The sequence below is a fragment of the Spea bombifrons genome, chromosome 4 (genome assembly GCF_027358695.1).
Source record: "Spea bombifrons isolate aSpeBom1 chromosome 4, aSpeBom1.2.pri, whole genome shotgun sequence".
Lineage (NCBI taxonomy): Eukaryota > Metazoa > Chordata > Amphibia > Anura > Pelobatidae > Spea > Spea bombifrons.
In genome coordinates, this window is record NC_071090.1 from 65571237 (window position 1) to 65584879 (window position 13643).

The following is a 13643-nucleotide window of genomic DNA, read 5'->3' on the forward strand; positions in this document are numbered from 1 at the left end:
TCGCGATTAGCGTCTCTGCTATTAGCAGCAGGAGAACAGGAAGCTATCACAGTCCTCACATAACGCTGCCTCCCTCCTCCTTCTTCTGGGGGCGGGGCCAGAGAAGTTGCTCGCACAGCCGGACCCCTGCAGAAGTCTGCGAGTGGGAGATCTGCAGTTCAGGTAAGGGGGTGGGGGAGGGTTTTTGCACAAGTATGGAATGAATGAGTGTGTGTGTGTGTGTGTGTGTGTGTGTGTGATAGCATGGATGTGTAAGGGGGTGGGGGTGGGGGTGGTAGCATGGCATAGGGAGGCTGTAATCACACTACTATCATCCACAGGTTCCAGCATGTACTGGCTGCCTTGGCTTGATAGGAGTGTGATTGCTGTTAGCAGTTATATATATACCTCCAGAAATGCATTTTAACCCCCTATATGCCACTCAGCCCCATGATATGGCATATAGGGCATATAAGGGTATAAGGCATATCATGGGGCAGAGGGGCATATAGGGGGTTAAAAGGCATATCATGGGGCACAGTGGCATATAGGAGGGTATAAGACATTTCTGGAGGCAGAGTGGCATATAGAGGGTTAAAAGGCATATCATGGGGCAGAGTGGCAAATATGGGGGTATAAGGCATTTCTGGGGGCAGAGTGGCAAGCCTGGGGGCAGATGTGCATAACTGGCAGGTTGGCAAATAAAAGGAAATAAAAAAATATATATTTTTCTCAATCATAGCTTTTATTAAATATGAAAATTTGTTTACATGAATTAATATTTACTAGTACAACTTTTTTCCTATAGGGTAGTCTTATATTCAGGCTTTTTGTTTTTTTCCTAAATTAATATTTTGATTTTGGGGGGTCGTCTTATAATCAGGGTCGTCTTATACTCGAGCGAATACGGTAATTTTTTCCTTCTGGAAGAATGCATATTAAAGTAGAGAGGTTTAGGGTTACTTTAACATGCATTCTTCTATAGCAGGGGTGTCAAGGATATTAGACTGTCCCTTTAATCATTTGCCCCACATTGTCAAGAAATTGGGGAATAGAAATCCTCATTAAAATCTAGAGCTATGAAGTTATTGATCTGGGAAATTGAAGTCAGGTGAGGACTGGCGCTATGGAACACAGCACTGAAATGTCAGGTACTCAAAAAAGTCTTCCTATGTACTTAAAGGAGACCATCATTACCTGTCCATTCCGCATAAGTAACACATCGTCACATCAGAGATGCTGGAAAGGGTGGGATGGCAATAAATTAACTAAGGAGCAACATACGATAGGTACTTCAAGCTGTGTCCGGCAGATTTTTTTTAGAATCAATCACTCCCTTGCAGTAACATGCAGAGCTTCAGTGGAAACTAAGCAGTGAGATTTCCCCAGTAATATACCCATGCTTGGACATATGTGGACATAATTTGTTGTAATTGGACTTCTGTCAACCCATTAAAACGACATTAACAACTAATGGACCTTCATGCCAGTTCACAATATAATTACACCTTATTTCTAACGTGAACTTTTCCTAAATCCCACTGGTGATAACTTCTCATTACCATTCAATGTCTACACAGAACAGTGTTCTTTTTTTCTATTGTACCGTAAGTGAATTCCATCACAAACATCAATTTGATAAACTAATTCTCACAGTTAACTATTACCACCCCAGACCAGTGTGTGCTCATTCTTTCCACTACATTTAATCCATTTCATATGTAAATAGGTATGTACACATGTGAATGGAATGAACCCAATGTAGATTTTAAAGATAGCAGTTAACAGTTTTTTTTTTTTAATATATCATAATAAGATAAATGTTTATGTATATTTCTACCACATAAGCATGGATGAAGAACACTTCCATTCAATTTCCTCTGATGAAGCAGTACTAATAAAACACCAAGGGCATAGTTGTTTTGTACCCCTTTTTTGCACCTGCACAGTTTATGAACACAAGTTCAGACACGTTATGTACAAAGAGCTTGACAGCTTTTTATGCATAACTTATACATAACATTTGAATAGTATGCATGGAGGAACCATATGGGTCAAAATATGCAGCTCAATGAAGGTGAATTGATTCATTCTCTATCACTGAGTAATAACTTACAGCAGTAAATCTTCCATTTTTTAAACTCTGTTTAATAAACTTTTTGAGTCAAATAACTGCTTTTCCATTTTCAATTCATACTTTCAAACACATTTATATATCTTATTAAACACCTAGACAAAGTACAGAAGAGCATGTAGATTTTGCACAAAAAAAGTGGTATACGCTTTTGGGATCTCAAAGGTATCTTCTCTTGATTACATCTGAAGAAGTGACCTCTGATGTCCTGAAGGCTTATGTAGCTTTACATCTTTTTTATTTTCGGACAATACAACGGTATCAGCTTTGATAACCCTAAAGTAGCACGTTTACAGAACAAGTAGGTACTGTATATAATGTCTGATATCCATGCTTTGTCTGGGATACCACTCTGCAGCTAGGTGGAAAATGTGTCACTTTGTTATCTGGATGTACACCTTGTTTCAGTTTCTTGGGGACTTGTTTTGTATTTTACAAAGCAAGTTCCCACAAGGCTGCATGGAAGTTAACTTGAGTAAACTGTTAAAAAAAACTCTTTATGGAACAACAAATTATAAAAATAATTCTTTAGATATAATCGCAGCAGAATAATCAATGTACAAGCATACACAGACATGCAGAAGATGCAGACCTGCATGCATTTATACAGATACATCCCCACATAAATCCACACGTATGTATACAAGCTCCTTCCTTAACAGAGTATCTCTGCCCTTGTGACTGTAGGCTACTGGCTGGGCGTTCCTGGTACAATAATTGTAAGCTTTGCATTTTCCGTACAAACGGGGAGCCTTGCAGCTTCCACTCTTTGTAACTGCAGGACAAGACTACAAAAAAGTGTCTAATTGGATGATAAGGTCAAATGACACGAAGAAGCTCAATCTGCCATCACTGTTCATACTCCAGAAATAAAGTCTGTCTATGCCTCCGAATGCACCCCAGTTTTTAAAGAGGGAATGAACCAAATGGGCCCCTATACAGATATCCACATCACCCAGAAGAACAATGCCAGTGTTGGTGTTGTGCATTGCAGGCAAGCATGTAAATGAAAAATCCTAGGAAAGAAAAATAAATGATTAAAAAAGGGAAAGGAGTACCACACTAGTTTTTTCCCCATCATTGAATTATTTTTCATGCTTTCATTGGTTGTGTTGTATTTGTGTTACATTGTTAGCACATGGCAACATTTGTATTTTGTAACAACTAAATGAATAATACCAATTAGCAGCCCGGACTCTTAAGGATCGTGTGCTGTTGCATACTAATATGTTAGAGTCTTAAAAAAATAGCTATTTATGGAACTGTAAAAAATCAACTATTTGCCATTTTCTTGAGAGAGATGAAAAAACACATTAGGATTCTCTAGAGTGTAAATTACTGCAGCAGATGTGTGGTATGGAAAAACTCTACAGATTTCCTTAACACAGCGAGGACCTCAGGCACTTGAGTTAATGATGTCACTATTTCAGTTGTATAAAAAAAAAATCACAGACCGTTATTTCTGTTGTGGTTTGCAACACAAACCAATGGTTACTCCCCGACAACCATCTCATTAGGTTCAACAGAATAACGGAGACATTACAAACACATCTCATAGATGTCAGGTTACAATGACAATCTCTGATGCAGTACAGAGTAGAAGATCACTAACATTGCTACATGGGGGCAAAATACCCTGATGACTGCACTGTTTGACCAGGACCCTCCTCAATGTGTGTTTCTTTAAGTCCAAATTGCTATGTGATGCACTGCTTGTTATGTCCTGTTTACTCGTTGTACACTGCTGTGGAATGTGATGGTGCTATGTAGATCAATAAAAGTAGATCAATAAATTAAAATGGTAAAAATTGCTGGGCAAATATTAGGTGTTTCTGATGTCATTTTAGGCATCTTTTGTTTGTCATCACGTTATATGTTTGTATAACAATTAACATGATGAAGAATGTTTCTGTTCAACTTAATGGGATAACACTCACACATCACAGATGATTGCTGCTATGGCTGACCAATTGTACCAAATTACCATTTGCTATCAGATCTAACACAGGGTTGTCATTTGCTCAGTTCCTTTTGCACTCTGGGTAAATAAGCCTTTGCCAAAGTGCCAGTCTGTGGCTATTAAGTCGGCCAAGGCTTAGGGAGAGAATTGGGGAGTGGCAGTCCATCTGCTACAAAGCCAAGAGCACTATTGGGCAATCCGGCTCCCTAGTGCACCACTTATTATTGGGCCAGTTGGGGGGATCAGAGATTTCGCCTATTCACACTAGACTGTGGCTAGTCAGTATTGTCTCCATATTAAAACAAAAGTTGATCCAGAGATAATATAATAATTCAGTTAAGGGAAGTAGCCTTACAAATATAAGATGGCGGTCTTTACTGTAATGCATTTTAAGAAGTTCATGAAAAAGGTTACCGTATTCCAAAAGGATCAGCATGTTTGCTTTTACTTAAGTAGCATGAATACACAGTAACTAAAATACAAATAGTGAACCAAACATCCCTTTTAAATGCATATCACATCATTACACAGGGATTTCCCCCCCAAAGCCTAGAAAACTAATATAAAAGGTAAGAAAACATAAGGCAGAGGACAAATTATTAAAACATTAAACACAGAGCTAGAGTCAGAAGATCATTTTATTTATATTGGTAGCATCTAAGCATCAGGGTATTCATAACAATAAGCAACGGAGCTAATTCAAATGTATTCATAATGTGCTGAATGGATTTCTTTAGGAAAGCTCAAATATCCAACTTTCATATGTTAGCAACATTTTTGAAAAGCATGTTTTTAATAGTGTTCTAAGACAGTTCTTGGCACTCTACATTATAATTTATAAAATGGTGTCGACATGCTACAGATATCAGCTTTTTAATTGTGTGAATAATTAAATATGTTATAGGCAAGTAACCATAGCAACTGGCAGATTAATAACTACAGGCCATGACACCAGCACAGAACTCATTTCTAACCTGTTACACTCATAGAGGAATCATAGGTTGGATTGCTGTGATCAAAGGAGTCCTTATCATAAGAGATTTTTGGTACTCAAGAATGACTACTCACAGCTGCATGACCAGATACAAGTGGCTGGGGCTCTCATAGATATCCTCCAAGGCAACGATGTTCTCATGTTTGATTCTACAGGAGGAAAAAAAGGAAAAAAAAGCAAATGAGCTCCTGGGTGAATCATTAACCCAGATAAACGGGTTCACCTGGCAGAAAAACAACATTTGTTACCATTATTGTCTGTGCACAAGCGTATACAGAGTTATTAGGTGTTATGACCAAGAGGCTTGCTACAGGATGCAGCAGGGATTTTTTTTTTGCACAATAATTTAATTCCAAGGCTAATCATTTCTAGACATTGAACACACATTCGGGTTTAGTTGCTAAGACACAGTGCTGCGATAAGGAATGATTAATGTTGGTCATCTGCATGCCATTTAAGACAGAAAAAAAGTTTTCAAATAAAAAGATTAGCAGAAAACATTGTAGACAGGTAACCTTTGACACTCCAGTTGCTGTATACTATTATTCATGGCTCTCCGAGGATGCTGGTGGTAATTCTTGCTAACAATTACCAGAGACAGTTATACTGTATAGATTACCGGTATTTGTAGTAAGAAAACCGGAATAACGTACTCAGACAGAAAATACCTTTTTGTGTCGGAAGTGCAACTGGATTGGACAACAAGTTCCCAAGGGTTCTTCCCCTGGGCCAGCCTGCTGTATTAGTAATAATAGGCCGAGGGGTGACAGCGTCTCCAAGGATCTCTCATTCTAGTGGAATCTACAACTCAACCACACTACCAGACCTACATCGAGGGACAATTCAATGAAGAGAGAACTGTTGCAGATTCAACTTTCTCACTCAACTATACATCAAATAGGGCCAATTCTTGCAGGTTTCTCCAACAAGAAGGTGTGAGGCGGGTGAGGAGACTGTCAAAATATCCACTAATTTAACTATGCATAATACAGGGCCAGCTGAGCTCTTGCAAAAGAAGTTTATTTGGATGGGCCTTCATAAGGTATAGTGATATGAAGAACTGAAAGAACTGATATGAAGAACTGAAACCACAACACTCATGTCAACTCTCCATCTAGTTAATAAACCCAGAGGAGTTTATTCATTTAAGGGAGAGTTAAGCGTAGAGTTTGCAGGAGTTGCGTTTCATTCCTAGACTTGACTATGCATTACAAACAGCCAATTCAGAGAGCGTCAGCTGCAGGGACAGCTGGGCTGACTCTGTAAAATAGTATAGTTATATCAGCAAGATTTCTTCATGGTCTCCTTACACATTGAATTATGCATCAGCCCTTCTTGCTGGAGAAACCTGCCGGTGTTGGACCTTCATAATAAATAGTGACGTTAGGTTACGCTCTTTTTAGTGAATAAACCCAGAGAGGATGCAGGAGTTGGGTCATTCCAAAAATGGTTCAGGATCGGTCTCTTTGATGCTCTTTTATCTAAAACTATGTAATACTGTCAGATTCAAAGTTTAAGTGACAATATCTTAACTGTGCTTATCTCAAGGTAGAGATTAGCAAGCCTTAAAACAAGTTGATTGACAGCAGCATTGACCAAGCAATTTAACTAAACCATGTATCTGCAAAATTAACCCCTTAAGGACAATAGGGGTTTTTACTCGTAGTATATTGTGGGACAATGGCTATTTTAACATTTTTCGGTGTTCCTGTTTAGCTGTGATTTTCTTCTTTCTCATTTCATGCTCCCACACATATTATATATTGTTTTTTTCAGGACAAACAGGGCTTTCTTTAGATACCATTAATTTTATCATATCATCTAATTTACTATAAAAAAAATGATAAAATATGGGGATTTTTTGTTAAAAAATTACTTTTTCTCACTTTTTAAACAAAAAACTTTTACTCATCTGCAAAAACGAATGAAAAAACCTGCTAAATAGATTCTACTATTTGTCCTGAGTTTAGAAATACCCAATGTTTTTATGTTTTTTTGCTTTTTTCTGCACGTTATGGGGCAATAAGTACAGGTAGCGTTTTGCTATTTCAAAACCTTTTTTTCCAAATCTGGTAATTCTTCCCCCCATGTGCCATTTCGGGTATCTTTGAAGCCGGCCAATGCAATTTACCCCATCAAGTCATATATTTTTAAAAACTAGACACCCCAAGGTATTTCACATGCTGGTAATTTAACCCTTTCCATGCACTAATTTTACCACCAGCCTTTGTGAAACTTTATGGTAGTAAATTTTTTTGTATTTTTTTCCACACACGTTGTACTTCAGGTATAAAATTATCGCTCCTGGTATATGTCCGTGTCAAGCAACACCCCAATATGTGTTTAGTAACATCTCCTGAGCGCAGTGATACCCCACATGCATGGGTTTGTTGGGTTATTTGGGAGGTAAAAGGCCGCCTTTGTGAGGTGTGTATTTTTTGGCCATTTAGACATCTGATCCTACTGCCCCCATGTCCCATATTTGGGACACCTTTGAACCCGGCCAATTCAATTTATCCCATCCACTCATGCATTTTTTAATACGAGACACCCTATGGGCATTTGTAATGCCAATATTTTAACTCTTTCCATGCTGGAATTTTTGTAAAGATAAAGAATTTTAGGACTTGCTTATTAATTTTTTTTTTTTTTTTGGTGACAGTGGGGATTTTTATATGTTACCATATTATTTTTATTTTTAATTATTTTTTTTTTTTAAATATTTTTTTATTTTTTTTTACTAATCACTCATTAGTGAGCTGGGCTCCATTGACCTTGCATGGTTGGATGCAGTACCTGCATTCAACCTGCAGGAGGAGCTCGAGAGTTCACAAGAGGGTCTGGATAGACCCTCTGAACTCAGATCTATTGTTAATGCCATCCTGTGAATGACGGCAACGTCATTCACAGGATGGCACTTGTGGTTGCTCTTCGGAGCAATCACAAGGTGATCGGGGGTCGGGGGCTAGTGTTGCTGATATGCCTCGATGTCGAGGCATGTCAGTAACACCATTTATGCTTAGGAAGCGATTCAGATCGCTTCCTAAGCTGTTTTAGCCGGGCGCCGCCGCGATCTTTCATGATCGGTGCGGCGGCGGCCATTTTTCTTCCGGGGAGGGCTGCCGAGGGCTGCCCTCCCCGGATCCACGGTCAGCCTCACTTGGGAGGCTTCCGTGGATGCTGCAAAGCCGCCGATCGCGGCGATGCAGCTGTTTAACGGCAGCCCGTACATGTACGGGCATTGTCGTTAACCCGTTGCACGGCAACCCCGTACATGTACGTGGATTGTCGTTAAGGGGTTAACCAAAATGGTCCTTAATGCTACTCATATATGCACCATTTCAAACAGTAGATATGAATGACGCTGTTTATTCCCATCTCATATTTTCTCTTTAATGCTTGTTTGTCAGCGGGGCTTTAAATGACCTCACGTCATCAGCATATTGTACATAAAGCTACAGAGTATAAATTAGTGTTTTATTAATAAACTAACAGAGAAAAAAGCTTTAACAGTAAATAGTTCTCCAGTAAATGGATGGCTAGAATCCCAAACACTTTTTCATGGATATGGTAACTGGATCACGGAAGACTGCATAATGCCTGCTAATATGTGCTAGGCATGGTGCTTTAAAATAGGAAGATATGTTTCTGATCATGCATAAGTCTAACTGGCAGGCATATAAAACCTCTTCTAAGTTTTCAATCACTAGAATTCTGTTTGCAGAAATCCTTCTGTCCCTTTACCGCTGCCAGCATGGAATGTTTGTGTCAAGCTGCAGAAATACTGTTCCTCTGAACACTTTCCATTAAAAATAAAATTGGCACATCTGAAAATGTAATTATAGGTTTTGGTACAACAAAATGCATTTTTGCCAAATAGCTTTATTTACCTTCAGGTCTGACTAGATAACACACATTAAAAATGTGTTTTGCGTAGATAAATCAGTTTTTTTAAAGCTAATTTATTGGTAAAAGGAAAAAAAAAAAAGATGACGCATAATTTCACGCCCAGATTATAATAATATTCAGAAGCAATGACGGCAATGTTTTAACTAATAGTTTCCCACAACAAAAACAGAGTTGTGTCGTGGCAGGCTGTAAGTGTCAGATATGGATACATGGCATATGCACTCTGACTCTGATCAGGCATACTCACCTTCTAAGGCCATGCCTTGCACTCCAGAACTCATGTGCCACAGCCACCTAAATAGATTACAGTTGTCATACTGTTCAAAGAGCCATATATGTTTGTTTAATTACATGTCAACTGCAGAGATTCTAAAACTAACCATAGCGGGGATACAGCCACTGAAGTTGACATTTCAGACCCTTGTGTGAAAGTATTTAAGCATGAACCAAGTCACCACAACAATGAAACTATGCAATACACAGGGTCTGCTTTGCTTGTGTAAATGTTCAGCTCCACTGAATCCTCTGCTTAAATGAATACATCTACATATTTGTCATTATGATTGGAAATTTAGGGACTAGAGCGGAAACGCATAGGCAATGGACCCATTTGACATGTTTCTGCATGCTCGGACTAGATGGAGAAACAAACACAGATCATTACTAACAAAGGTACAAGTATGTTACCATGAATAGTCTGGCAACTGCTCCCCATCATCACCCTAGACCACCATGTGATTAGCCATAGACAATTCCCATACTGACAAACTATTGTGTCTACGGGGCAAAAGACAGGAGACCCTTAATTTTTTTTGTTGTTAATTCCACACGAATAAGTAGGTACAGCCAATATCTGGATTCCCTGCAAACATCTTCCTTCTGGATCTATAATAATTCTTGATATACCATGGGAATAAGCGACCACTACAAGCGGAAGACAGTTTGAGCTGTCAGTCGAGAAGGAAGAGTTTCATTTTTTAATTTGCTTATGAAACATTCTTTGTTGGATGAATACTTTGCAATGCGTCCTGCAACAGGAAAATAAAACACGACCTAACGCACTTACAGTTCATTCTTGTCTCAAACCAAGTTGGCACAGGAATAAAGTATAGAAACAATGTTATTACAGTATTGGACAAGCTTGTCAATTAAAGCCAATTCACTTCTGCCTGCTATAGATATAAATAACTAAAAATAGCCTCGGAAAAAGGAGAGGCAGAAATCTCTCCAATGAGTTGTAACCTGTTCACAGCTTGATCTTTCCCTTTTCCTGTAATACAATGAGACTAGTACCTCGCAGATGTACCTAGCTGAAAATCACTACCGTACTGCCAAAAAGATGCAGAAGCAGTCATCTGACAAATCTTATAATGCCAAGAATTATGGCAGTGCAATATAGTAGTGTTATATATTATCAACACACTCAATCACTTCCCGCCCTGTTGACCCAGGAATTATAACTATATGACACATTAGGAATATACAACTAGAATGAAATACAAGATCTCTGATATAGCAAATTTAGCAAAATAAGGCTGCATAAAAAGCATATCTTTCAGAAAGTTACAATCTGTTTTTCCAGCAAATTAAAAGTGCAGCTAACTTAATGGCAACACATGTTCCAAGATCCCTCATCCTTATGTTTTATTGTGCAAAAATAACCTTTGACAGAGTGGCTCCTGAGGCTACCTCCACCCCCCGGGTTCAGAAACAAAGCAGCGATGATATCCATCAGTGGTAGTCCATGGAGATCTAGCAGAGGTGCCAGCAGCCCTATGTCTCTGTTACGAGAGGTTTTTCTTCTCTAGTTTCCTGCTGGTTTGCGCACACCATGGAGACTGTTAAACCAGAACTGATTGCCCACAGATGCATAGTTGACCTCTTTTCTTCACTAGACTGCCAGTTCAATGGGTCACAGAGGAGAAATGTAGCTACAACCAAAGGAACACGGCAATCAGTTGCAAATGCAAAGGATGCAACCCCTGTAGCTATACCACTGACCACTACTTACAGAGCCAACGCAATCTCTTCTCAATATAAAGTGTCATCACATTTATTACTCACCCGTTATTGCCCCTTTGACCATTTTTGAACAAACAATACATACTTTCCCCTCTCCAGATTAAAAATTATAGTATTCAAGCATGCTAACTGTACTAATGTAAGTGTGAGCTAACGTGGGTCCAAACCATTGGCATATCTAGGTATATTTCTTTATGATAAGCATTCTCCTCTTCTGTATTTCTCGTAAAAACCTGGGGTAAGTATTATATCAAGTAACATTCCTTTACACATCTGCTGTACAGGTTAGATTGCACAGCGGATGCTACCTTGCCAGAATCACAAAGGATAAACCTTCTGGTCCTCAAGTTACACCATATTTTACTTTTGTGCTTATTTATTTTAAGTGTTTTTCTCTTTGCTCATTCGTGAGTTTATTGCTGCAAAATGTAAATTGTGTGTCTATACCGGTCTATACAATAAAATAAATACATTTATTTGCAGCAACAGTGCCTAGTGTTACTTACCTGTGGTCAACTGAAACATTATGTATGTGAGGACATCTCTGAAAAGTAACTTGCCACTTCTTTTCATTTAACGTAAGTCTGCACATTTAAGGTGCAAAGACATACTGTTACATTTTCTAGAATATATATAATCCTCAGCAGTGTCGGATACCTAGGCTAACTGGGCCTGAGATGGCAGATCTGAAAGGGGGGAGTAGCAGGCTCTATGCTGCCATTTGGGAAATCAGCAATCTCATTTATAACCAGCCCATATACACCTAGCTGGCACAGCCTCCATAAGTACCCTGCACCCAGTGCTATGCGTAGCAGAGGGCACAAAAGCCACAGAGATAAGTGCTGGGAATGGCTGAGGGTTCTGGTCTGGGCCAGGCTTCCAGCAGCACACAGCCTAAATACATCACTTCGAAGCCCTTTGGGACCACTAATTAGCCACTGTCTGAGAGCCATACAAGATAAACGGCAAGTAACCTTGTCGTAGGGGCTATCAAGGAGCATTTTCTTGTACCTTCACAATTTATCCCATGCCTAGCGTGTAGGAGGTACATTCTGTTTACGACCCAAATCGCTCTCTTTTCTAGGCGCTCAGAATGCATGACATTTCACAATGTTTGACAATCCGAAAAGTCACAATAATGCATTATTAAATAAGGAAAAATGTTAACCTTAAATATTAATCTTTGTATTAAAACTCATAAATAGCCATAATTAAATTACAAAGTTACATAAAACGCTTAACACGGTCCTGCCCTAATGCACTACCTAAAAAAAAAAAAAAAAAAGCTCCCTTGCTTTGGGAAGATGAGTTTGAAGGTATGTTAACCTAATACTGTTATTTATATATATCAATATATATATATCAAAGATATCCGTATAAAGAGTCAATGACCAAATCATGGTGTGTCTCAGCATATTTATACATACAGTGAATGTACAAGTGGGATGCATTTTCCATTCTTTCTACACCCGGAACCCATTTGATAAACTAAACCTAAATATTAATAATGTGTTTAAAAGTGACATTTCTTACATTATTTTTTGGTTGGGCAGATTCTAGGGTGACACAGTCCAGAGTCGACTCTGTCCTATTCTATACTGCTGTGATCTTATATAAGATTCCCAAATGGTGCAGGTGACTCAAATACATGAAAATGAATTTTCCATGAGGAGACACATAGCTGTTCTCCTGAGCCCAGTTTGCCTGCTACGTATTTCCTACATAACTGGCACTCTAGGGGTTGACCATCAAAGATGAAATTACCAATCTACTATAGTTTATTTGAGGTTTAGTGAAGAGCAAATTGCTGTTAGAACAGACCCATTTTAGGGATTTTTTTTTTTAAACATGTTTTTCAAGTCATTTTGACTTATATGATATTGTCACTGGGCCCAATTTCACCATATTATTCTATTCTGTAGACCGACACTGAGACAAGAATAATGTACTGTGAATTTATATCATCTGCTCCGATACAGTCCCAAGGACTTGGCAGCAGAGTATACCTGCTGAGATACGCAATTTGCAGACCTCAGGACTGAAAATAAAGATATCTTTCTATGGGCACAACTTACCACAGTCACCAACTATCAGTTTGATCAACTCCATTGATGCATATGGATTTAAGTTTCTACAATGCAATGCTTATTGTTAATTATTTTCCCCTAGAACACATAATCAATATAAATTGAGGATAGCAATAGCGGTATATTCTTTTATAGGGTGACAGCAACCCCCTTGCCACATTATATGTGCCTCTGTGCACCCTTCTGGGTAAAAGCCAAGGGCAGTGACCTCCATAAATACATTACTGGAGAGCAACACGCAATAAAGAGTAAGGTACACACCGTCATGATGAGAAGCTTAAAAATACTGACTGCTAGAAATATAAAAAGACTTCCAAAAGTTCATGAACCAGACAAAGTCTGAAATTAGAGACAGGTCATAAAACAAATATTTGTGATTTTCCATACGGCAACACAGGTCTTCTGTCAAACTATTTCAAGCTAACGTTGTATGTAATGGCACAAAAAGTACAATATTTAACAATTTTCAGCCACCTAAAGTAAAAGTTTATATATAAACAATTCAAGGGTTGACTCCCCCAGTGCCTGATCGACATGATTTAAAAGAGCTGAACTGGC

The 13643-nt window shown here is 38.6% G+C and overlaps 1 protein-coding gene across 2 annotated transcripts in view; it reads right to left on the reverse strand.

The window, feature by feature from the left end:
- The window catches only part of CAMK1D (calcium/calmodulin dependent protein kinase ID), a 109417-nt gene that overhangs the window by 29660 nt on the left and 66114 nt on the right, over positions 1–13643 (reverse strand). The window contains exon 3 of one of the 2 annotated variants that reach the window (XM_053463274.1): positions 5142–5216. The exons of the other annotated variant lie outside the window; for it this stretch is intronic. Within the exon in view, the coding sequence (XP_053319249.1) occupies positions 5142–5216 (75 nt within the window). The remainder of the gene's footprint in view (positions 1–5141; positions 5217–13643) is intronic. 2 annotated transcript variants of the gene reach the window in all.